The sequence below is a fragment of the Harmonia axyridis genome, chromosome X (assembly GCF_914767665.1).
Source record: "Harmonia axyridis chromosome X, icHarAxyr1.1, whole genome shotgun sequence".
NCBI lineage: Eukaryota > Metazoa > Arthropoda > Insecta > Coleoptera > Coccinellidae > Harmonia > Harmonia axyridis.
The window spans coordinates 9,787,941-9,815,743 of record NC_059508.1 but is presented as its reverse complement, the minus strand read 5'-3'; the positions used below and the strand labels follow the sequence as shown (position 1 = coordinate 9,815,743).

Sequence of the window (27,803 nt, the reverse complement as noted above, 5' to 3'; positions counted from 1 at the left end):
TGAGAAATACCATATTCGCGAAAGAACTCATATTCTTATGGAATCAAGAATAATTTGAATACTGATACCAATTATAAACATGTTCAAAATACGCATTTGGTAGGATTTAACTTCAAAATCTTCACTATCTTAGAGTTGAGATATTCTGCGAGAACGGAGAAAAAAATAATGCTTTGAATAAAATTGTTTTGTCAGCCTTTTCAGTTAAGTTCTGTAATTAAACACGTAAGGCTAATCACGTATCTAAATAGTATTTAATTCTTTCGTACTTACCGACAACGTTGAGCTTGAAAGCTTGACTTATCTTCGGCTCAGTGCTGACTTGACATTCGTAGATGCCAGAGTCTCTGACCTGGGGTGAAGTTACTTTCAATGTCCATTCATTCGATCCATCGGTGTGAAGCGATTGGAACCTTTGATCGTTCGTGTAGGTCAGAATTCCCACAGTTAAGATATGCAGGTCCCTTTTTCGTATCCATGAAACCTGCGAAAAAAATTGAAAGGATTTAATGTGGATAAAAATCTATTCACAATTCTCGTATACACAACTAATTATTTTTATTATGAGATTTTCTTGATTGAGGACCGAATTATATGTGGAATACAAAGATTGAAAGCTCAATGAAAATTTTCAAAATATGTTGTGGCGACAGAAAGTAATTAGACATAATATCTGTGTCTAGCTGAAATGGTCGTGATGATACTCAAAATAAATGTACCTGAATTAGTGTAAAAATGGTCTTTCGTGGTACTTTTGCATACAACTTTCTCATTAATAGGGTTCTCAGAAAGATACAATAGAGAATATCTTTCCCCTACCCTAATTAATGTGCAGGCACCAAGATACCATTGCGCAGGCATACAACTTAGAGAATAAGAAAAGGAAGAAGAAATTCATGGTGTACAATATGATTTTATGTTTGTAACCCAGGTATAAAACTGGGTAAAGGAGATTTCAGTGGAGTAAGTTACGAGGTGATGACCAGTTGAGTTAGTAGAGTGTTCAAGGATGTTTTCAAGTGCTGTACCATAATAAAGTTCTCGTCTATCGTTCGTCAGTGTTTAAGTAATCCTCACGAAAACGGGATACCTCAAAATTGATTTTGAAAAAGCAGTAAAAATCTTATTTGTATAATATTATTATATAATAAAGGATACTACGTCTGAATAAGAAAAATACAAATAAGGATATTGAAGAAAAATATAAAATATATATGAATCGATAGGTATCTCAAAATCATTAAACAATCAGTTGAGTAACAACACATCGATAATTTACAAATATTTATCTTTTTGTAACTTTCGTGAATGAAAACGATCAGGTTTTGTTTCAAATACTTAGTGTAACTTTTTGAGAAATGAAAGAGCGTTCTATACCCTCTGCGGTAATTGGAAAGTAATTAAATTTGGGTGCTAACTTTTCTGACAAAAGTTCACTCTTTCCATTAATGAAACTATTTGAACCTTTCAAACATTTTTTTTGAAGTTTGAGATGAAAGCACATCCGGCAACGCGGAGTTTAAGTGGTAGATTTTTATTCATTAAATAAATATAATCAGTTGATAGCAAACTATGAGTTGCATCAAGTTCTCTAATATTTCTAGGTATGTGAGAGAATTGAGTGCTTATCCGAGCATATTTTTATTTTAATTTGTTTCGGTGAAAGCTGCTGCCTTGAAGAACTATCGAAACTATCGACCACACTTTTGATTGCCTCGAAACGAGAATTTTGGCTGAAATAACGTGTCACTGTTTGGTGTGGTTTTTGGGCTGGTGTTTTGATTGAATCTTAGTTATTCGAAAATGATGCTGATGCAACTGTTTGAGTGAATGAGATTTATATTGATGTGGACTACGAATATTTTCAACAAGACGGCTCTACGTTACACAAGTAACGAAACAATCGCAATATTGCAAGATAAGTCTCCTGGCCATGTTATGTTTCGGAGAGGAGAAAACACATTCTGACTTCATTTCTTTGGGGCCACGTGAAAGATAAGGTCTAAGCAAATGCACCACAATCGATTCAAGATGGAATTCGTGAAGTTATCGAGGACATACAGACCCAAATGTGCGAAAAGGTCATAAAAATTTCATGGAATGAAAAGCCCCTATCTTATTACAATGAAATACACATCCATTGATTTCTCTTGAAATGTATTCTAACTGACAAAGAAACGGCAACACCCAGAAGGAGCTGTTTAAACTATAATTTTTTTTTAGTAAAACATAGAAAGTATAGTAAGGAGTGAATGATTGAAATTTTGAGAAGAAAACCGAAGGTTTTACAATTTTGTTGATGAATTTGCTAATAATGTGTTTGTCCACCCCGATTATCTATACACTCTCCAACACGTCTCGGCATTGATGTAATAGGATGGTCTATTTCTTCTTGAGGGATACTATCCCAAGCTACCTCTACTTCATGTCTCAGTGCCGCCAAAGTTCGTGGGGGCTGGAATGAATTTCCAAGCCATGTACCCATGATGCCCTAAACATGCTCTATGGGCCAAAGATTGGAGGATCTGGGCGTCCATGGCAAAAGATCCTTATGGGTCGCTCCGAAAAAGTTTAAACTAACTCTAGCAGCATAAGGTTGGGCATTATCTTGCTGAAATATTGGATTCTCGAGTCGGTTAAGGTAATGAATAACATATAGCTCCACTATTTCTTTAAGGTAACGCAGCGCTGTCATGTTACCTCAAGTGAAGACTAAAGGTGACCAACTTGCTTGTGCAATAGCACCCCATACCATAACGCCTACTGTCCGGTGTACTTGACGCTCAACATCAAAGTGAAGTTCACGTATTTCTCCGACATCGTCTAACCCTTCTTCGGCCATCATGTGAACCCAAGGAGAATCAAGATTCATCAGAATAGACGACCTGATACCATTCCACATTCAAATGTTGACGTTCTGTGCTCCACTGTAATCGTTGCCGGCGATGCTCAACCGTTAGAGGTAAAACAAGATAGGGTCGATAATGTTGCAGTTCAAAAGACCTCATCCGGCGGTAAACCGTTCGGACATACAGAATGGCCTTGTTCTCCTAACCACTCATTAGCCAAAGAGCGAGTTGTCGCAAATCGGTCTCTAATGGCCATAAGCCTTAGTCGTCGATCTTGAACTTCATTTGCACCCCTTCGACGTCCAGTGCCTACTCTTCTTCGATTTTGGGCATTATCAAACCACGCTTGACAACATCTCATAACAGTAGTTGGATTTCTGTTCGTATGGTCAGCTATTTCTCGAAATGACAACTCCGCCTCCCGTAGACCAATAATTCGACCTCTTTCAAATTCACTTAGCTGGCGATGAATTCCACGTACACGTGCTCTAGGCATTTTAACAACAACTAAACATCGACTTTGGATCTCCTCGAACAGCCGGTTTGTTGCAAAAAACGACTACAATATTTAGGTCACAAAAATTGTTTACCCCTTCCTATACTATTTATGTTTTACGAACAAAAATTCAAAATTTAAACAGCTCCTTCTGGGTGTTGCAGTTTCGTTGGAGGTTAATATATATGTTTTTTGAATATTACAACAAAACCTTCCATTGGAAAAACCTCAATAAGCTCAATAAAAGGTTTCGTTTTGGAATAGGTTTTATGGAAAGAAATTTCTCTAGTAATCATGTTCATGAGATCAATCCATTCGTTGGAAATTGTTGGGCATTATTTACCAGCAGGGGAACACGAATAAGTAAACATATTCATAAACTTAATCGACACGTTATGTTTCCGTTCTGAACCGCTAAGTTCTTATATTTGTGATTATCTTTTGAAAGGGCTATTTCAAAGCCCGATCCTCCCTTATGAATAATTTATTCTCGTACAATAAGGAATTATGTGTCAAAATGACGGAAAGTAATTATTACAGTGCTTTTATGCGTAGTTGAAGACCATAATACTTCGCATCTTAGTTCCAGTAACTTTTGATGTGAGAATCCCAACGATTCATAAGGTACACATTCATATTTGGAAGGGGCGTATTTGGCAAACTTCCCTGTCAAGTTTAGTATTTGTGTATCTAAGTAGATTGAAATATGGGCGAGGCAACACGAGAAAGAGACTTCGTCGTAGGTATGTTATTTAGGGCAAAATATTCCAGCCAGTACTAATCATAAGGTAGCATTGAGGAATTTATTTATACAAACCTAATCCCCAATTTCCGGGTATACCTACGTATATATTGAAAGGGATTTTAAAGCAACATGGATCCTTCATTTGAGGAGGCTAAATGATTGATTCGTTTTTCAGTTTGTCCCTACTTCGTGAAACCATCTATATATGTATATAAAAGAGGATCTAATGGATATTAAGTAAGAGAATTACGTTCGAACGACTGCACCAAAATGGGTTATTCTTTTTTGTTGTGTTCATTACTGTCATGTGAAGGTTTACACGGAAAAGAAAGAAAAGGCTTGCCTTTGTCCTCCGACCGAGCAAACAATCATAGAGTAAAATTTGACACTTCGAAGGATGTATTTTGGGTTGCCTGACAGACAGACAGAATTCGCGAACTGTAAGAGTTGTAGGTGGTTCGATGTAAATCCTCCTTTCTTTTATTGATGTTATGGCTACATCAATAGGTATAACAGGCCAAGTGAAAAGATCCCGGTCTTCCACACATTTTTTTGGCAAAATTCGATAACATAGATGCCTTCTTCCAACTTTTCGATACCATCTTTATAGTACGATTTGTCTTTCGCTTCAAAATAGGCCTCAGTTTCGTCGATTACTTCTTCATTGGCGCTAAATTTCTCTCCAGCGAGCATTCTTTTGAGGTCTGAGAATAGGAAAAAGTCGCTAGGGGCCAGATCTGGCGAATACGGTGGATGCAAAAACAATTCGTAGCCCAATTCATGCAAAATTGCAATTGTTTTCATTGATTTGTGACACGGCGCATTGTCTTGATGAAATATCATCTTTTTTCTTCAAATAGGGCCGTTTTTTAACGATTTCATCCTTCAAACGATCCAATAACTCTATATAATAATCGCTGTTGATAGTTTGGCCTTTTTGGAGGTTATCAATGAATATTATACCTTGCGCATTCCAGAATATTGATGATATAACCTTGCCAGCTGACTGTTGTGTTTTTCCTCGCTTTGGATTCGGTTCATCGTGTGCAGTCCACTCAGCTGATTGTCGATTGGACTCCGGAGTGAAATGATGGAGCCATGTGTCATCCATTGTCACATATCGGCGCAAAAATTCAGGTTTATTGCATTTAAACATCTTCAAAACCTGTTCAAAATCATTTACACGTTGTTGCTGTTGATGAATTGTGAGCTCGCGCGGCACCTATTTTGCACATAGCAGCTTTCTCATGTACAAATATTCGTGAATGATATGATGCACACGTTCAGATGATATCTTCACAATGTCTGCTACCTCGATCAACTTCACTTTACGGTCATTCAAAATTATTTTGTGATCTTTTTAGATTTTTTCGTCGGTGACAACCTCTTTCGAGCGTCCAATGCGTTCGCCGTCTTCGGTGTTCATTCCATCACGTTCAAACTTAGCATACCAATCAATGATGATTGATTTTCCAAGCCAAGATTTTGCTTCAACTGTATTTTTCCCTTCAGGAGGCAATATTTTATCAATATACGAAATTCTTTTGTTTCATCTATTTTCAAATAACGAAAAAGCTATACTTACTCAAAACGCAATATCTCGGACCATTAATGTTCGGACTGCTGTCAAATTTTGACACGTATCGTTTGAAGAATGGTACTAACTAAAAATCATATGGATTTAATACTAGCACTAGATCTGTGCATTCAATTGGCCTAAGGTTTCTCGAAATCGAGTGAAAGAGAAAAAAGAAGATTCCAATAAGAAGAAATCGAAATAGTTTACAATTTCTCTACTATAAGGTTAGTGTGATCTGCAAACAAAAAAAAAACTTTTAAAAGATCAAATATCAAATCTCGAAAACAAAGCGTTTGCAGGCCCTTTCTCAGGTAAAAGACTATTTTTTTTTAAATGATATAATCCCAGGAATCTGTCATTTTTGTTTGTAGTTCTAATTTATGAACACCGAGTATTTCATCTCTTTCACATTCTTTTTTCTTCTCTATTACATAATTATTGGTTCTATTGTCGACACAAAAAAACTGCTGATAAAAAAGAACTCGAGAACAATTGGAATCTCCGACAATTCGAGACCTTATAAAAATTTGTAAATGAAATGAAAAATATCCAAGGAAAATAATTCATTAATAAAGTAAGTTCAAGTATAAAATTGAAAACTTCCACTGAATTCAGTGTTCCCGCTCAATATATTCTCGAATTCCAGGGATTTCTTATATCCCCTAGAAATTATGCGCAACTTTTACCATCTCAAAATGCATCCCATATTTCATATTTCCGGAATTGCGAAATCTGGGAAACATCGATACGGTAAATTGTATTTTGGGAACTAGGAAGGTATTTCATATTTCACAGATATTTTCCCAAGGCTGTGGCGGAGTTATTTGGGAAACTGCCCCGAAGTTATTTATTCATGATTTGAGAATAGTTGGCGAGGAAGAACAGACTTAGATTTCTCGTAAACCTCTGCACCGTTTATTGCAATAGCAACTTGAGGACGAGTATGATACGTAAATTACAAGATAACTTCTCTCCACAAAACGCGAATTGGTATATGTATGACATTTGAATGATGAAAACTCATTCTACAATGGTTTTTTTAAATTTTCATTTTGAAAGCCAACTACCCTACTTCTTTGTATAAACCTGATATTTTTCAACCTTCTGTAAATGAAGTTTTAGATTAAAAATGAGATTTTTTGATAAATCTTAATAACATTATCTCCACCATTATTTTGTTCGTAAAATACATAGTGGAAAATTAGTTTATCTCTCCAAATACAATGTACTCTTATCAATACAATCAGAAAGTGATATCTATGTCATTATCGTTTATAAATCACACCCTGGGCTATTAAAAAAACTGAACAAATGCTGATTGTAGAATGCCATAGATATCATTATGGAGAGGCAGTTGATTTTTGGATCGAAGTTTTTCTAATGATATCCGTGAATAAACAATGAAAGAATGAAGTTTTTTTTCTTTCCAATGGTTCTTATATGAATCGAGAAAATATAATATAATAAAGCATTTTCAATGGTTTATTATTTTCGTCGATCTCTCTCAACTGAGGAATAATGAATATGATGAAGGTCGGAAGAATCGATATGAGTAGAAAAAAAGTCTGATTGTTATTGTTCTTATGAAAACAAACTTTTGGATTTGGCCAGGGAAACTTTTCAAAGCCTCCCGAAGTTTTTGAAATTTCGAAATTTGTTGAATTCAAGACCTGAATGAACAACTACACATTTTAGCAAGAAAAAATTCGGGTGAAAAACTTGCATAAGATGAATACTTTGAAACGGATATCCATTTCGTTGTTCTCCATAAAAGTCCACTCTCCTTCCCAAAGGATGTAGGTGTAACCCGAAACTTCAATTGATCCTTAGAGATATCCAGTGAAATGCAACAAAGATACTTTATCCTTACAACAACGAATGGAAAAAACATTCCCTTTATCTCATACCTATCTGACCGACAATTTCAATAAGTATACATGATGTGTTTGAGGTACGCAGTTCACATTTGGAGGGTATGATTCCAGGAGTTTTTCATTGAGTGGAAAATTGATAGTCATTCGTGATTTAATCACATTGAAACAGGTAGAGTGGAATCTAAAAAGCTACAAAATGTAAGTTGTAACGAAGTTCAGAAATAGAATGACCAGATATTGAGATGATTGCCAATGCAGATGCATCGATTTTATTGTCCATGTCATATTTTTGTATCCAACGAGAAGACTGTGGTTACTTCGACTTCAAGTATGAAGTATCTTCAAAAGTTGATAGAACTCATCAAAATAACCATATCACTAAAAATCGCCTTTATAAAATAAACGAAATGACATAGCTACAACTTGGCGTCATGACTACACTTCAAGGTGGATGAATAAGAACCTCCCAACTGAGCTCCCTGATCATCTGGCGAGTAACTATCGATGTGTGTTGTCTGGCATTGTCCTGATGGAACACAATTCCTCTCCTATTAACCAAAGCGGGCGATTCCTTCCCTCAGACGGTCCAATTATTGATAGTACAGTTACGAGTTAACAGTTGTGCAGTAGGGGAGCAGCTTATGATAGATAATTCCTTGCCAATCCCATCAAACACACAGCAAAACCCTCCTGGCCGTCAATCCTAGCTTGGCCACCGTTTCCGCCGACATACTGCGTTTTGACCACGACCGTTTTCGCTTGACGTTGTCGTAAGTGATTCAATTTTCATCACCAGTCACCAACAGCTTCAAAATTGGATCGATTTTGTTGCGATTCAGCAGCGATTAGGAGATGGAAATTAGGTCCATGAGGTCTTTTGCGTTAACTCCTGTGGTACCCATACATCGAGCTTCTTTTTGAGACCTGCCTTATGAAAATGGTTCTAAACGCTTTTTGTGAAATCTTCAGCTGTAAGGAAATCAAAAGAGTGATTTTCTACAATTGGCCTTTCAGTGCGTGATGTATATTTGACATCGAAATTACCGGAACGGAATCGACTAAACCAAGATTGCGCGTGATCAGCTGTTTCAGTATCCGGACCATAAATGTTATTTACATTCTCAGTCACCTGGTTTGTACTTTCGCCTTTAACGATAAAAACTGTAAAATATAACGTATTTCCTCTACTTCTTCAACGCGTGCTCAAACTAAACTGTATCAAGTAATCACAAAACTGTCAAAGCAGTTTTTGTAGTACAAATCGCAATACAGTGAAACCAATTCGGATTTATACATCAACAGACAGAGATAACTAAAGCTATCTATCGGAAAAATTCTGGATTTATTTTTACAACACCTAATATAATGGGAATAAGTAGGTTTTTGTGTTGAAAACCAACACAAATCAGTTTTTCAACCACCAGAACGTGTAAAAATGTCTTATAGCTTTCGTTATATAGATGCGGGTAGTTGAAACCAGCGGCATTCGTGTTAACGCTAAACATTTTCATCCAGTTATTAAGCGTAAAGTACATCCCTTTGTATCCATTTCCGAACATGCCTCTGTGTGATGGGTAGCCGAGGCCGTCTGGTGGAATACGGCAGTGTCTCTAATATGGAAGGTCTTTGCGAACATATACGAATATGACGCGAGAGAAGCAGCGCGTAAGTTACTTCAAAAGAGCGACACATTCTGGCACGTAATATGAGGCCTGAATGTACGGCAAACACAAACGTCGGTGCAGATGAATCTGATAAATCAGATATGATTTTTTTTCCCTTCTTGGTTTGACTCAACGTAAAACCTTTCATCCCTTAATTTGTTTCAGATGAAATATTAGCCTCCTGGCGATTGCGATGAAGGGTAGGGAGGAGTCAATCTGTTTCCTGACTTGATCTCGAAGCGATGAATGCAGAAAAGTATAGGGTGAGATATTTGAATTTGTACCTTACACCTTTCATCCCTTCACAATAATTACAAACTGTAGAGAAGGCGAGCATGTCTTTCAGTCAGACCCCCAAGAAGTAATGCAATAAGCAACCCTTTTGTTAACGTTGGAAGAATGACTTTCCCCTGATTCACTGATTTTATTTTATTGCTGTTAATTAATTCGGTGAGTTTTATCGATACCCAGCCACTTCTCTTGGAAGGAACTGAAAGCTAGATGCTAAATGAATATGAATACATATACTAAGTTACAAAGAAACTACAATACCCAGAAGGAGCTGTTTAAATTTAAATTTGGAGGAAAAAACGAAGGGTTTACAATTTTTCTTAATAAATTTGTTAGTAATGTAGGCTTGGTTAATCGATCGTCTAGAGGTATGATTCGATTACCTGGCCTTTCGTCTTTTTCTCCGTGACTTTTTCCGGGTTTGCAATAAAAAATATTTTTTATCATTTACATATATTTAAAAAGCCACACACGGTACTGAATTTCTTCTTACTTAAGTGTTAATTACAAAACGTCTTCGATATGTTTCGTCTTCGTCTTTAATTCTAGTTTCGGCCGTCTCGTCTTTAACTCGTTCGCGACTAGTCTCAATCTAGTCCGCGAACCGTCTTTACGTCGTACGTCTTGAGTTGACCGACCGAACTTGCTCTTAACTTGTCTTAGACTTAACTTGAACCCTATACCGGCTGGAACTTACTGACCTCCCCTGAATATCGACTTCCCTTCTTCCGACTTGGCCACACCCTTAGCATAACTCCTATATCGGAGGCATGCCGTACCGCCCACAAGACTCTTCGCGGATTCCTGGAAATCGAATATTCTCGAAGGACTAGAACCTGATACACATATGTGACACATCTGGTACAACCGTCTTGTTTTCGATCTTTCCTAACCCCAGTAAATCTCCTAAGATTTACAATCGAGTGATCGACCCGACATGTCTTCGACATCTCGAAGAATTAACACTTCCTTTCTAAGTTATATACAAAAGCAATTCGTTCCCTGTAAATTCATTGAAACTGTCATGCCTTCGACACTTGAAGAAACTAATAGGTCTTCAAGCATCCTGTTGATCATCTCAATTATTTACAGGGAACAATAACTGGATTCTAAGTAATGTGTTTGACCACCGCGAATATCTTCTCGGTATTGATGCAATGAGATGGTCTATTTCTTCTTGAGGGATACTATTCCAAGCCTCCTGTACTTCATCTCTCAGAGCCGGCAAAGTCCGTGGGGCTGAAGTAAATTTTCAACCCTTCTACCCATAATGTCCCTGAAATGCTCTATGGGCGAAAGATCGAGGGATCTGGGCAGCCAAGGCAAAAGATTCACATGGATCGCTTCGAAAAAGTTTAAACTAACTCTGGCAACATGAGGTCGGGCATTACATTTTTTGACCAATATCCGTTGCCACGCTGTTTGCAATATTTGAAGACTGAAGAAGCATGGATCTCAAGAAATTATAATTTTTATAGGAAGCTGGAAAAAAATTATTATATTCAAGAATGAACCACTTCAACCTAAAAATGATCTCAAAAAAGTCATGTTCAAATCTAGCCCAGATTCCAATGATGCCTTATTATGTAAAAAATCCATTCGGATCAAACGGAAGTAGCAATCAGGTGAAATTATTCAGAACCAACACTGAGTAGGTGACCTTCAATTTCTGGAAATATCATCATCATTGTCAAAACGTCGTAAAACGCAAATAAAATTCTGGGGAAATGAGTGCGGCTTCAAGAACCCAAAGAATATCATCCTTCCTTAGTGTTGCGAAGGATCTTACTAATGGTAAACCTCAAGAGAACGACACTGTACGAAAGCACAGTTATACAACCTGTTTCACGGCAGGAAGGGAGGGAATCCCATCAAGGATGGAAAGGAAAAGATTTGTACAAAGTTGGGTTGCTAAGTTTGAAGTAAAAGTCTACCACATGGGTGCCGAAATGCCTCTTAAGAGAACTTTGTCGAAGTTGCTTGAACGGGGTTTCAATTTAATTACGAAGGAAACCTTTGAATCGTTGTTTCAAAATGTTGTTTGTGATTTCATATCGTCGGGAACTTCATTTCAATGCCAATTCTTCCCGAATTAGGCTCTTCAACTTGCTACCCGATTAATGAAGCCTCATGAATTGATGATTCGATTGGAATAATTTCACAAAAGACAATTTTCAGCAGTCAGGGTTTAAGTTTGACGAAGAAATACATCAGTCTAAACTCATTGCCTCTTTTTTTTTCGAATGAAAGCTCCTAATAAAGAAACTGAAAGTTCAAAATTCATATAGAGATGTGCCAGATTCATTCAATCGAGGAATGATTATCTGCAATTTATCGATACGACACTGCTTCGCAATAACGTCCTCTATACTGTGAAAATTGTGCAGCAGTTTGCACATTAGCGTAAATCAATTTGACAATTTACCACCTAATGTTCATCTTCAAAGACCCCAAACTCCCTTTTCCACAAGAACATGCTAATTGAGGAGACCATCAGAGAGCCAACCTATTGTCTCTAGTCGACTCTGAATTCACCTCATTCAAGGATAAATGAGCCAGCGATCTAGGAACAGATAATGTTGGTAACTAAGAATCTCTCAACATAATCGAGAATGAAGTATGCCATTCATATTCTATAAACACACATCATATGAATAATTAGGAATATTAAAACAGCTATTGCTTTGGTATCATATGAATAATTAGGAATATTATAACAGCTTTTGCTTTGGCAATTTCAACATCGATTTATATACTAACTGTCAAAGAAACTGCCATATCCAGAAGGAGCTGTTTAAACTTTAAATTTTTTTGGTAAAACATAGGTATAATATCAAAGGAGTATATTAATGAATTTGGACCGTGAAGGTTTTTTCATGTGAACAATTTTTGATACTTGAATATTGTAGTCGTTTTTTGCAAATTTTTTGAATTTTACAACAAACCAGCTGCTCGAGGAGATCCAGAGTCGATGTTTAGTTGTTAAAATTCCTAGAGCACGCGTACGCGGAATTTATCGCCAGCTAAGTGAATTTGAAAGAGGTTGAATTATTGGTCTACGGGAGGCGGGGTTGTCATTTCGAGAAATCGCTAACCGTACGAACGAAAATCCAACTACTGTTATGAGATGTTGTCAAGCGTGGTTTGATTATGCCCGAAATCGAAGAAGAGTAGGCAACGAACGTCGAAGTGCGCAAATGAAGTTCAAGTTCGCCGTCTAAGACATTAGAGACCGATTTGTGGCAACTCGATCTTTGGCTGATGAGTGGTTAGGAGAACAAGGCTATCCTATAACTATCTTCCGCCCATAGAGCATGTTTTGGACATCATGGGTAGGAGGATTGGAAATTTACCCCAGCTCCCACGGACTTTTGCGGCTCTGAGACTCGAAGTAAAGGTAGCTTGGAATAGTTTCCATCAAGAATAAAAGGACCATCTTATTGCATCAATGCCGAGACGTGTTGGGGAGTGTATAGATAATCGCGGTGGACAAACACATAACTGTAGGATCCAGTTATTGTTCCCTGTAAATAATTGAGATGGTCAACTGGATGCTTGGAGACCTATTAGTTTCTTCAAGTGTCGAGGGCATGACAGTTTCAATGAATTTACAGGAAACGAATTGATTTTGTATATAACTTAGAAAGGAAGTGTTAATTCTTCGAGATGTCGAAGACATGTCGGGTCAATTACTCGATTGTGAATCTTAGGAGATTTACTGGAGTTAAGAAAGATCGAAAACAAGACGGTTGTACCAGATGTGTCACATCTGTGTATCAGGTTCTAGTGCTTCGAGAATATTCGATTTCCAGGAATCCGCGAAGAGCCTTGTAAGCGGTACGGCATAACTCCGATATCGGAGAAGGGAAGTCTATATTCAGGGGAGGTCAGTAAGTTCCAGCCGGTAGAGGGTTCAAGTTAAGTATAAGACGAGGTAAGAGCAAGTTCGGTCGGTCTACTTAAGACGTACGATAGATAATCGCGGTGGACAAACACTTTATCAACAAATTTTCAAAGAAGAATTGTTAACCCTTCGGTTTTTTCTCCAAATTTCAATCATTTACTCCTTGCTTTACTATATATGTTTTAACAAAAAAAATTTTTAAATTCAAACAGCTGCTTCTGGGTGTAGCAGTTTCTTTGTCAGTATATTTCATCCCTGTATATGCTGGACCATTCCGGTCGATTGGACCCTTGTGTGTGTCGTTATTTTCTGGAGATTTCTAGATCCCATAGAATGGGAAGCCAGAACACAGACACACCTTTTTCGGAAAGGGACGATTCGAATTCATCACAACCATCCGAATAACGTTCCGTTTTTGATGAAACGATGCCGTTACCTCCTGTGGAATGTGCTCGGCAAAGACTGTTGTAGAGCCGTAGAGAGGGACCCACTCATCACCGAGGGGATTCAGAAGTGGATATAAAGAGACGGACTCAACCCTAAAAGACTCGACATGGCTCGCACTATACTGATATGAGTTTAATTTGCATTCATCCTCTTTTACCGCCTCGTTTTAATTCCTTCTACCCCCACTCCGCAACAAACTCATTTTCAGGCGGAGGAAATACCGTCTTTTTTTTTCTCGGTATATGAATAAAAAACTCGTTTGATGAAAAAAATCGACATCCTAGGGGGTTCGTTGCTCGAAAATTGGCAAAATAACATGTTTGATGAGGATAAGATCGATACTAAGCTCGTTTTGGATGAAGTATACCTTCCTTTGCCGGATATGGGATGTGTAAATGAAGAAATACCAAATGGGAGATTTTCATGACAACCCAATATTCTTCATATTATTCTACTCGGAATATACGTTGGAAAGTTTTCACGTTTTGTAATATGAGGTGGTTTGAAGGGATTTACCTTGTTGGCTTTAATGGCATTGTTGACTAAGTCACGTAATATGTGGTAAGAAGTCTAATCAGGCCTTCTCAACTTATGAATCTATAGGATTCAATTTTGTTCAGCGAAAGGTTAATCTATCAAGACACTTTAGTAATGCATCATTATATGTACTCACTGACATATATGACTATCCAAAGTGTTGCCGTTAGGTCTATGAGTACGATCAACGAGAAAAAAGACTACCATCTAGCCACATTTGTGGATCTTATGAAGGCCTTTGATTGTGTACCTCTTGATAAATTACTCTCGAAACCGAAAATATTGATTCGATGAGATGCTGATAGTTATGGTGGGTTTTAGTACGGATTCATCAAGCCAAGTAGCTTGACATTTCAACCTACTACTTGACTTTAAAATCAAGCTCGTGAAAATTACATGCTTGAGCTTGACTTGACTTGATTTTATTTATCGCTTGACTTGATATCAAGCTATTTGATATAACTTGATCTTGATATGTCGCACGGTATATATTTCTGCAATCTTGTGCGCGCTTAGCCTAAATAAGGGGATTCCTCGAGCGCTGAGAGACTGAAGCATTCGCCAGTGCAACTTTATTAGTAGTTTTCTCACATTTCTATGATATCTATTGGTAGATTTTGGTAGTTTCAGAAATATCTTTCCAAACTTGACCAAAATGGCCAAGGATTTTTTATCAACGCCAGCATCTTCAGCTCCTGTTGAAAGACAAGTTTTTAGAACGGCTCTTACAGTTACAAAAACCCGCAATAGGTTTGGCGATAAATCCATAAGATGCCTCATGTGTCTTATATCCTGGATGAAAAATTATGAAATCAAATAAAGCCTGGAGATTTCTCAATATTAAGAAACTTTATTTTTTATTATTCTTCATTTTGTTATGATTTAAAGTGATTCAATTTCTGTTTCTATTCCAAAAAAGTTGAAATTTTCGGTTCTTTTATACAATAAGTACAATAAATAAAAGTTTTTTTGCAAGGTTCCTTCTCATTTCATCATTTTTTTATTGATGTGACACTACACAATGAAACTGCTAGAAATCAGGTAGCTTGATATGATTCAAGTATTTGATGAATAAACACTTGACTTGAGATTGATAAACTACTACTTGACTTGAAATCAAGCCAAGCCGTGAATCCCTAAGTGAGAGGCACCAATAAGACAGTTCAGGTGGAACACTCTCTAAGACGGGACCCAATACCATGGGAGTGGCTCAGAGATCAATTTTGGGACCGTTGTTGTTCCTGGTATACATTAACGATTTACCAGCTTCTATGCCAGAAATTGAATCGCCCTAATTTGTTGATGACACAACTGTCGCCATGAGGTCATTCAATATACAGACATTGTTTGAGCAGTCACCTTACGCAAGGCTCATTGAATGGTTCACTGCAAACGGTTTGAGTATGAATGAGGTTAAGACACATAATATGGTTATGATCCTGAGGCCAATGGATGATGAAGATGGGAAGGTTGACTCAGTTAAGTTCCTCGGTTTGAATGTGGATGCTGCTCACATATTGACAATCTCCTGAGCAGGCCTAGCAGAAATCTTTTGCCCTGAGAATGTTAACATTTTCCTTAACACCAGGTATGTTACTTTCTGTGTATTTTGTCTTGGTTGATTGGCATGTAAAAACAATAAATTATTTCTCTCTCGTGAGAGTTACCATTACCATGGGAGTGGCTCAGGGATCAATTTTGGGACCGGTCTTGTTCCTGGTTCACATAAACGATTCACCAGATTATCTGCCAGAAATGGAATCCACCTTATTTATTGATGATACAACTGTCGCCATCAGGGCATTCAATATACATACATTGCTTGAGCAGTCACCTAATGCTAGGCTGAGGCTCATTGAATGGTTCACTGCATAGTGTCTGAGTAAGAATGAGGCTAAGACACATAATATGGTTATGACCCTGATACAATGGATACAATGATGGATCTGGGTTCCTGGCCACTAGGGAATTAGAGGGAATTAGGAGGCCAACACACTTGCCAGAAGAGGAGCACATCAGCCCGGAATTCTTCTGTGGTGTAGACAAATGTACCTACAAGAAAGAGTTTCAGGAAAAGGAGGTAACCGAAAGAGAAAAACTCTGGCGGAATATTCCTTGTTTGGATCACTCCAAAAAGTTTCTTCGAAACTTTGACTCTACAAGATCCAAGAAGTAACTGGATCTCAGTAAGAATATGCTACACCTCCTCACTGGATTCCTCACAGGGAATTGCCGCAATAGAAAACACCTCATGGGACTGGGTCTAACAGAAAACGACGAGGGCAGATTCTGTGAGGAGGAGGAAGAAACTCCGGATCACCTGGTGACGGAATGCCTCGCCATCGCTAGCCAACGCAAAACCTGCCTTGGACACGAAACTTATAGAAGTGAGGAATTAGCCTTCTTGAAGCCATCCCAGATATTGGAGTTCATCAGAACTCTGGAACTAGAAGGCGAGCTGTAGATCACGTTATGGAGAGAATAGCTCTGATGGGCGGCACAATAGATAATAAGGTCGCAGTGAAATGAAACCTCCTTAATTAAATCTAAGTCTAATGGATGATGGAGAAGGCATGGTTGACTCAATTCAGTTTCTAGGTGTTAATGTGGCTGCTGCTCACATATTGACAATCTCCTGACCAGGCCCAGCAGAAATATTTTGCCCTGAGAATGTTGACCTTTTTCCTAAGACCAAGAGTGTTGCTTTCTGTGTATTTTGCCTTGATTGAATGACATGTTAAAACAATAATTCTCTTTCTCTCGCTCGGTCATCAGGTTTAGAAGTCCTCTTTGATCTTTCATCAAATTGGCAGTCCTGAATTGACAGGACACCTCACTCATTATCGCAATCAAATACTCGATGCAGTCGAGATATCGGATCTTCTCATCGTCGTTTTCCTAATCCGTACGAATTTTTTCTCATTGAAATTCTTGCAGCGATCCAAGTATCCTCCCATCAGCGGCGTGGAGTCTATTTTATAGGTGCTAATGTGCTTCATTTCAAGTCTCGAATTCAAAATTGGACGTTCCCGCTGATCGATACCCCCCCTCCTCCCTTCTAGTTGTAGCCGACGTGAATAAACGTCCTGTTAATTGCGATAGGGGAAGGCTTGCAAAATGGCGAAAGAACCCTTCGACCTTCCTTTTGCAAGCCTAGGCTCGGTGGCTGGCTGCGTATTTCCTTTTTTATACACGGCAGATGACAGTCGATTACCAAATTGGAAGTACAAATGAAAATGAGATATTAAGAAAAGGAGTCCTGTGAACACGTTTTGTTTTCGAGATACAGGGTGTTAAATTTTGATTTTATTCAAGTTTTTTTTCATAGCACCTTGTCTTCACAAGATATTTGACTCTAATTTCGATTAGATATTCCAATTTGAAGTTTCCATCATGTGAAATGCTAATTTTGAATGCGAATCTACAGGGTGATTTTTTTCTGAAACTTTGGTAGTTTAAAAAAATGTGAAGAGAAACTTTGGTCCAGTACTACAATTTTTGGTTTCATGTAGTTTTGTCTTATCTCGATTTCGAAAAAACATTTCAAACCATTCTTTAGGAGAATCCAAATTGAAGACAAAGCTCGTAAGCTTTGATTATTGAATCAGTAAGTTTTGGTTGACATTTATCCAATATATTGCGGATATTAATGAACATTCGATAAAATTGTCTGAAGAATTTGTCATCTTCCGTTGTACCTCAAATTTGAGAACACCCTCAAAATGACATCAAAACAGTTTTCACATTAGTCTGAAAAGTCCAGGGTTTCGATAATTTGGAACAACCATCGTTTTTGTGAAAAGTTTTGTTATTTTCAACAATGGTAAGAGTTTTTCTGAAGTGGTTTTGTAGTTTAATCCTTGTTATTTGACCAGGATTGGCACATGTTCTCAATAATTTAGCTAGGGATAAAAAAAATCAATATTTTGCTGGGATCAGAAAATTTTTGCATAATTGTTCAGTGGAATTGTAAATATTTCCCAACAAATAGTCCTATTACGTGAAGGATTGTCTTAGTGTTTTTCCGTCGAGCACGACAATTGACAATACCGTTCACATTGATAGGTTGAACCAAAACCACCAGAGCCAAAAAAAAAATGGTCCTACAGAACCTTCGAGTGCTATCTAATTAATTAAGATAATTGATTTTAGTTGCCTACACTTGAAAGGCCTTCTGTAGTTCATGGTTGGCTCAGATTTTAATAATTACACTCTTGCACTCTTTATTGGTTACCTGGAAGTGAATGTGTCAAGTGAAAGAAACCTGAAGAGACACGAACACAAACGATAAAAGCATCAAGAGTCAACGGAGAGATATTGTTTGGAGAACAAAATCATGAAATCACAAAGGCAGACCAGAATATGAAAAACGTGTGTAAGACCCATACTCACCTATGCTCAGAAACTATAGCCGATACATCAACAACTACAAGAAATAATGAAATGAAAGATTTTACGAACCATCAAGGGAATCACCCTCAGAAATAGAATGATCAGAAGGAATTAGAGAAGAGCTGGGAGTGTGGTGAGATGTGGTGAGGGGGGTGAGAACACCTCAGAGAAGACGATTTTGAGGGAACCATTCCAAAAGGAATGAGACCATAGCTCTCACAGTTAGAAGTACAAATCAACAATGTTAAACATATCGTTGAGCAACAAAATAAGAAAAAAAGAAATTAGGGAGAGAACATAAACAGGGATGACATGAAGGAAGGTCAAAAAGTGGAGATGAACAATAACAACATTACAATGCAAACCTTGTGAAACCAAGAGAACTAGAGACAGGTGGCAGGTAGAAACTGGCTGAATTAGGATAAGCAAATGTTGAAGTGTATGGAGGAGGCTTTCATTCAGGAGTGGATGATGGATAGCTGAAGAAAAAGTATAGATGTCGAGAGAATGCCAAAAGACAGATGGTCAAAATGGGCTAAAGAGCAGAAACTAAAAAAGATGATCTGAGAGCTGGAAATCGCTAAGAAAAAGGCCTAAAGTAGAGGATTACACAGGACCTGATTCTATTATAAGCGGAATTTGGGGTATCGCGTTTTCGTGGGAATTATTAAAACACTGATGGACGACAGTCGAGAAATTTAATGTGGTACAGCACTTGGAAACATCCTTGAACACTCAACTAGTCATTACCTCGTTATTTACTCCACTGCACTCTTTTTTCCCAGTTTTATACCTGGATTACGAACATAAAATCTCATTGTACACCTTGAATTTCTTCTTCCTTTTCTTATTCTCTAAGTTGTATGCCTGCGCAATGGAATCATGGTGCCTGCACACTAATCAGGGTAGGAGAAAGATATTCTCTATTGTATCTTTCTGACAACCCTATGAATGAGAAAGTTGTATGCACAAGTACCACGAAAGACCATTGTTACAATAATGCTGGTACATTTATATCAAGTATTGTGACGACAATTTCGGCTAGACACAGACATTATGTCTAATTGCTTTTTATCGCCACAGGAAGAACACTCTGGTTTTAATGGTGTAAAAGCCTGTGAAGGATTTTTGTTTGTATTGCTAATGATACTTCTCTTAGGAAAATTAGTTTTAGGGAATCCTGCTCAAAGTTCAATAATGGTGGTATAAGACTTCTAGTACTTTATACAATATTCCTCCTAAACTAGGATGGTCAATAATTGTGTTTTACAGTAAAATCCATTGTTTAGTGAGGGGAACAACCTGAGCTAGAAGAGAACGAATGAGCCTGTAGGAGAAAAGGAAATACGCGGCCTGGCAGAAGCAATGGTTTCGGTCATCAGTGTCATCGTCCTGAGATGATGCGCGGTATTGTACACGAAGGAGGGCCTTAATAAAAACCCTCTAAAGACGTTGATATTAAGAAGGCCGTTCGGGTTTCTAGCGGGAAATTAATAATCTGCGGATGTCGGGAGACAACATGCTACAAGTCAATTTCCAATGTCACGGAGATACTTATGAGACGTTTTATTTTGAATTAATGGGGGGCGAATGTCGTTAATTTTTTTCTTCTGACACTGCCTCGCAGTTGCGTTTCCCTTCGAAGGCTTAATTCGCGGGCTCGAATATGCCAGATTGATTTTCGGCAATTATCTCTGAGGGTTTTCTTCGTCCAGATTCGGAAAGAGAATCCGTGGATGGAAATGGAGTCATTTGACTTCATCTCGACGTTGAGGAGTATAGGTCTGGTATAATGTATTTCGCACTGATTGATTGTAATCAATTCGTTTTCATTTTCGGTATGGAAATTATCCTTTTGATTCTAACGATTTCCGGTGATTTTCATCTTTAAATTTGACAGTAATGGGCCGTGTTCTGTTTTGGTTGTTTCTTACCAGTTTGTAGTATGTTCTAATGGATTCTTCTCTTTATTTCAGACTCATTTTTCCTGGTAAGATCAACATTTCTGAATATTTGTAATACGTAAGTTGGAGATTGTTGGAATTGACTGGCTAACAATCATGCAGAGAGAATTTTAAAGGCCACTCGATCTTACAAACATTTATGAAGACTGTTAATGATAAACTAAATGACAAAGGAATTGCAACACCCAGAAGGAGCTGTCCGAATTTCAATTTTTTTTTGTAAAACATAGAAAGTATAGAAAGGAGGCAATGACTGAAATTTGGAGAAAAAAACGAAGTGTTTACAATTTTTTTTAATTAATTTGTTGATAATGTGTATGACCACCACGATTTTCTATATTCTTACCAACACGTCTCGGCATTGATGCAATAAGATGGTCTATTCATTCTTGAGGGATACTATGCCAAGCTACCTGTACTTCATGTCACAGAGCCGTCAAAGTCAGTGGGGGCTGGGGTAAATTTCCAAGCATTCTACCGATGATGTTCCAAACATGCTCTATGGGCAAGAGATCAGGGGATCTGATCGGCCATGGCAAAAGATTCACATGTCGCTTCGAAAACGTTTGAACTAACTTTGGCAACATGAGGTCGGGCATTATCTTGATGAAATATTGGACCGAGCCGGTTAAGGTAAGGGAGAACATATGGCTCCAATATTTCTTGAAGGTAACGCAGCGCTCTCATGTTACCTCGAATAAAGACTAAAGGTGACCAACTTGCATGAGCAACAGCACCCCTTACCATAACACCTATTATCCGGTGAACATGACGCTCAACATCAAACTGAGGTTCACGTCCTTCTCCCTGAAGTCGTCTAACCTTTCTTCGGCCATCATGTGCACCCAAGAACAATCGAGATTCATCAGAAAATACGACCTGATGCCATTCCACATTGCAATGTTGATGTACTCTGCACCACTGTAATCGTTGCCGGCGATGCTCAACCGTAAGAAGTAACACAATATGGGGTCGATAATGCTACAGTCCAAAAGACTTTATCCGGCGCTAAACCTTTCGGACAGTTATAGGATGGCCTTGTTCTCCTAACCACCCATCAGCCAAAGATCGAGTTGTCGCAAATCGGTCTCTAATGGCCATTAGTCTTGGATGTCGATCTTGAACTTCATTTGTGCCCCTTCGACGTCCGGTGCCTACTCTTTTTCGAATTTGGGCATTATCGAAACACGCTTGACAACATCTCATAACAGTAGTTAGATTTCTGTTCGTACGGTTAGCTATTTCTCGAAATGACAACCCATCCTCCCGTAGAACAATATTTCGACCTCTTTCAAATTCACTCAGTTGGCGATAAATTCCGCGGACACGTGCTCTACGCATTTTAACAACAACTCAACATCGACTTTGGATCTCCTCGAATAGCTGGTTTGTCATGAAATTCAAAAACGACTACAATATTTAATTAACAAGAATTGTTACTTCAAGAGTTTTTCTCCAAATTCAATCATTTACTTCTTGCTATACTATTAATGTTTCACCAAAAAAAAATTAAAATTTAAACAGCTCCTTCTGGGTGTTGCAGTTTCTTTGTCAGTTAGTATAATCATAATTAATATCTGAATGAACAAGAAAGTTCTTTGAAATTTTCAAGGATATATTGACCAGAGCAAACCCAAAGAATGTCCCTGCTCGGAATGATACAAGATGAAGACAAATAATCTTTGAGGTCATCTCAGCTGGTGCAGTTCATCACAACTCTGGAAAGTTGTAGGCAGAGATATAACGCGCCAGCCAGCTCAAGACAGCATAGCATCGTTAGATCTCCGTGCTCGAGACACCCTTAATTTTCATCAGTTCATTTATTTTACGGTTGTCATCTGTAATTGTAGCAAGTTTAAGCAGACTTATATAGTTGGTTATTCAGGCTTTGAATAAGAATGAAGGAAGCACTGACGTAAAATCTTTTGAGCCCTCGTTCATTCATGCGCTCTTGAAGTCTTGTTGGCGAATTCCTCGTTATAGAATAATTTAATAATCGTATCTTTACGCGTACACAGTAAATTCGATTCCAAATTCATGAATCAGTCAACTACGTAAATACAAGTTTCCAGATAACTATTAGGTCAATTGATAAGTCCCCGGTCTGATGCACAGATGGCGGTGCTAGTATTAAATCCATCTTAGTACCAACCTTCAACGATACGTGTCAAAAGTTGACAGCAGTCCGACCATCAGTTTGTGAGTTATTGCGTTTTGAGTGTAGTTACTTTTTATTTGAAGAAAAAAAGAATTTCGTATGCTGATAAAATATCTAATGCTTTTTGAAGGAAAAAATACAGTTGAAGCAAAATCTTGACTTGATTATGAGCAGTGTTTGGAGCTGTTTGAGTGCAATAAACCTGAATTTTTGCGTCGATATGTGACAATGGATGAAACATGGCTCCATCATTTCACTCCGGAGTCCAATTGGCAGTCAGCTGAGTGGACTGCATACGATGAACCGAATCCGAAACGAGGAAAACACAACAGTCAGCTGGCAAGGTTATGGCAGCAGTATTCTGGGATGCGCAAGGTATAATATTCATTGATTACCTTCAAAAGGGTCAAACCATCAACAGCGATTATTATATAGCGTTATTGGATCGTTAAAAGTACGAAATCGATAAAAAACGACCCCATTTGAAAAAAAAGGTGCTGTTTCATCAAGACAATGCGCCGTGTCACAAATCAATGGAAAAATTGCAAAATTGCATGAATTGGGCTTCGAATTGCTTCAGCATCCACCATATTCGCCAGATCTGGCCCCCAGCGATTTTTTCCTGTTGTCAGACCTCAAAAGAATGCTTGCTGGAAAGAAATTTAGTGCCAATGAAGAAGTATTCGCCGAAACTGAGGCCTATTTTGAAGCGAGAGACAAATGACACTGCAAAAATAGTATCGAGAAAGTGGAACATTTCAAAAACATGTGTTTTACTATGGTAGACCGAAGACTTTTCAATAGGCCTGTTAGTATTTTAAAGTTTAAATGAAAGCACACCATTACACAAAAAAAAATATTATTATTAATTTAAAGAACAGAGTGTTGATGAGAGCTAAATCCATTATACCATGACCTTTGTAGAAAGTTTGTCAGAAGAAATAAAGAAAAAAATGTCACCACAATATATTGATATAGCTTTTAAATCTACCAAAGCTTTGAAACTTTTTACGAAGATAAAAAATTATACTCCTAAAGAATTATTCAGCGATGTGGTCTACAAAATATGATGCAATGACTGTCAATCCATGTATATAGGTAAGACGGGTAGATAATATCTCAAAGACAGAGTCTCCGAACATAAAAGAGATGTCCTCAATATACTTAATCCTCTGAAAAGGAAAATGGAAAACAATACCGCCCTAGAGGAACATGTATCAAATACGTTCCATTCTTCCAATTTCAACACAAATCCGATTAAAATATTAGAAGCTCAAAAAATCTTGAGGAAACGTCTGCTACTAGAAACGTTTTAATTAAATCAGGATTAGAGATTCCTCAGTAAAAAAGTTGATATATTGGAAGCTTAAATACAGCTCATTATCACGTTATTAATAAAATCAAAGATGAAACATGAATGAGTTTAGGATCTAACTTCTTTGATGAGTAAGCATCTATGGAAATGGAATATTATAAACGTATAACATATTTATAATGAGAAATATTAAATTAATATGTTGTATGAGGTGTATTTCTTTAAAATTACTGACTTCAAAACCGCAAGAAAATTTTAAGTATCTCTAAAAATACACTCAATAAAGACTTTTGACTCCAATTCTAAACAGTGCAATATATTGTGTCCTTTCTTTTCAGTCATTCATCTTCAGTTTTAATCTCGCTTTTAATTTCGTAATTGTAATGTGATATTAATTTCCCCATTTATATTAGTACAATTTTCTGTATCTCATTCTGAAATGAGCGAACATATTTCGATTTTATTCTGAAATGAATAAATAATGGTGTTTTCATTTCAATAAATAGGCCTTCAACCTGTGTTATTACGGTATGAGGAAGCGAAAACTTCTGGCAGTTGATTTGTAGGGAATCAGATTTCTTGTTGCATCACAATAATGCAGACGTTTTCTCATTAGTATGAGGCTGGTAAGTCGTTGGATTAAATAGATAATAGGCTTTCCATATAGCATTCTGGATGGCAATCAAAATACATCGTTTTCTCGACATACTTAGATGCCGCATTTTGGAATTATGGTCATTATTTCCTTTTACTTCTGTTTTCCAATATCTGCGCTTCCTTGTTAGTTCATCGAAATTCATGTAAGTTTTTTTATCATGCATAATAATATTGAACTCGCTTGGTTTCTCTGCATTATCGAATGATCTCTCTAGGGTGCGCAACCTCTGTTGGACATCTTCAAACTTTCCCCCTTCCGGAAATTTTCTCTGGAGCCATTGGCGTAGCCAGGGTGTAAACATTGTGTTTTCATGTACATCTCAGGAGTAAAAATTCAAACTTTAAAGCATGTATTTATGACTGTTACATGCTTTGCAATTTTTATTGTGTTGAAGTATTACCTACTTCTGTTTCATTTCATGTCTATTTGCAGGTTAGGTTAGGTTGGGTTGTAACAGGCCAATTGAAAAGTCCCCGGTCTACCATCGTAAAACACATTCTTTTGGCAAAATTCGATTTTATTATTCAACATAGTTGCCTTCGAGGGCGATACAGCGATTATAGCGATCTTCCAACTTTTCGATACCATTTATTTAGTACGATTTGTCTATCGCTTCAAAATAGGCCTCAGTTTCGGTGATTACTTCTTCATTGGCGCTAAATTTCTTTCGAGCGAGCATTCTTTTGAGGTCTGAGAACAGGAAAAAGTCGCTGGGAGTCAGATCTGGCGAATACGGTCGATGCAGAAGCAATTCGAAGCCTAATTCATGCAATTTTGCTATTGTTTTCATTGATTTATGACACGGCGCATTGTCTTGATGAAACAGCACCTTTTTTTTTTCTTCAAATGAGGCCGTTTTTTAACGATTTCATCCTTTGAATGATCCAATAACACTATATAAAAATCGCTGTTGATGGTCTGGCCCTTTTGGAGGTAATCAATGAATAGTCTACCTTGTGCTTCCCAGAATACTGATGCCATAACCTTGCCAGCTGACTGTTGTGTTTTTCCTCGCTTTGGATTCGGTTCATCGTGTGCAGTCCACTCAGCTGACTGTCGATTGGACTCCGGAGTGAAATGATTGATCCATGTTTCATCCATTGTCACATATCGACGCAAAAATACAGGTTAATTGCACTCAAACAGCTTCAAACACTGGTCAAAATCACGTTGTTGCTCTTGATCGATTGTGAGCTCGCGCGGCACCCATTTTGCACACAGCTTTCTCATGTACAAATATTCTCTAATGACATGATGTACACGTTCAGATCATATCTTCACAATGTCTGCTAACTCGATTTACTTCACTTTACGGTAATTCAGAATTATTTGTGAACTGTTTTGATTTTTTTGTTGGTGACAGCCTCTTTTGGGCGTCCACTACGTTCGCCGTCTTCGGTGCTCATTTGATCACGTTTAAACTTAGCATACCAATCAACGATGGTTGATTTTTCTGGTTCAGACTCGGAAACTATTCATCAAGCCAAGATTTTTCTTCAACTGTATTTTTTCCCTTCAAAAAGCAATATTTTATGAGCACACAAAACAAATTTATTGAAAAGAATTGTAAACCCTTCATTTTTTTCCCCAAATTTCAAACATTTACTCCTTGCTATACTATTTATATTAAAATTTCAACATTTCCTTCTGGGTGTTGCAGTTCCTTTGTCAGTTAGTATACTATTGTGTGAATATTGTACAGCCGCTAGGCCTAGACGAAAAAATGCGAGCAAACGCTGATTCGGCCAATATTGTTGCTAGGCCGAGTGCTGGCTCTACGTAATCAAGGATAAATAATGGTTTAACGTCTTTATATTAATAACATATTAATTAGGCATTAATTAGGCATATTAACACTCAATACTGGGATTAGTGGTTCCTCATTGTGGAGAATTATCTCCCTCGATAGCTCAACAACAAGAGCGTCGGACTAGTAATTCGGAGGTTGAGGGTTCGAGTCCCGCTCGGGGAGGTCCTTTTTCAAGAATTGAAAAATTGTCTGAATGCCGTGAAATTAATTTAATATGTTAACAAGGATCAAATGTCAGTGGTGGAGAGGGATCGAGCTCCCCTGTCTACGCCAATGTTGAGTGGCTGTAGTTGGTGGCAAGGTGCGAAGAATTAGAGCGTCCTCGGCCGTTAAAGGCTACAAATGGGAAACGTTTTAGTGCGACCTTCTGAAGGGCCGTCGCTTCATTAGGACGGATTTAGAGGTTTATGTTCATATGAACTTTCTTCGTAATTTCCGATTAGTATCGCCGATGTGGACCGCGTTTCTTATGACCCCTTCCAGCGTCTAACGGCATGATTTATTCGCCTGGTTTTTGCCCCACTCGAGATAAAATCCAACGTTAAGAGTCCTTGGAAATTCTTCCTATAAATTTAGCAGCGTAAACAGCGTAGTGTGTCGTCTACTCGACTAATATTTGTGCTTGTTCTTAATTCTGTTAACTTAATCCAGATATGTCCGTTTGTAGAGGAATAATTCAATTCTTATGCCTTGTTTTGAAAAGCTGTGAAAACTTTATTGAGAATCATTCAATTGTGATTTGTATAGTTTGGTCTTGATCTTAGATTAAGTGGAATATACATAGGCGAACAACTTTGCTACTGCCGTGTTTTTCCGGAATTCGAGGCTTTATTGTAAAAACTGATTATACATTTATGTTTCGAAGTATTGTCCATTGCTGGCCACTACTTTCTCCCATTTTCCGGGCAGCGTACGAATCCCGCGTTGAAAAAACTGGTCATCTTTTGAAGCGATCCACGAATCGATCCAATTTTTTACTTCTTCATAAGACCGGAAGTGCTGACAGCCATGCAGTGTGCCATTGATCGAAACAAGTTATAGACTTTCCATTTCAACGTTTCCAAGTATGTCTTGACCACTTCCGCAATATGGGGTCGAGTATTGTCATGCTGTAAAATCA

General features: G+C 37.8%; 1 protein-coding gene across 1 annotated transcript in view; it reads right to left on the bottom strand.

The window, feature by feature from the left end:
- The window catches only part of LOC123685985 (myosin light chain kinase, smooth muscle-like), a 376,864-nt gene that overhangs the window by 13,085 nt on the left and 335,976 nt on the right, over window positions 1-27,803 (bottom strand). The window contains exon 4 of the mRNA XM_045625883.1: window positions 274-484. Within this exon, the coding sequence (XP_045481839.1) occupies window positions 274-484 (211 nt within the window). The remainder of the gene's footprint in view (window positions 1-273; window positions 485-27,803) is intronic.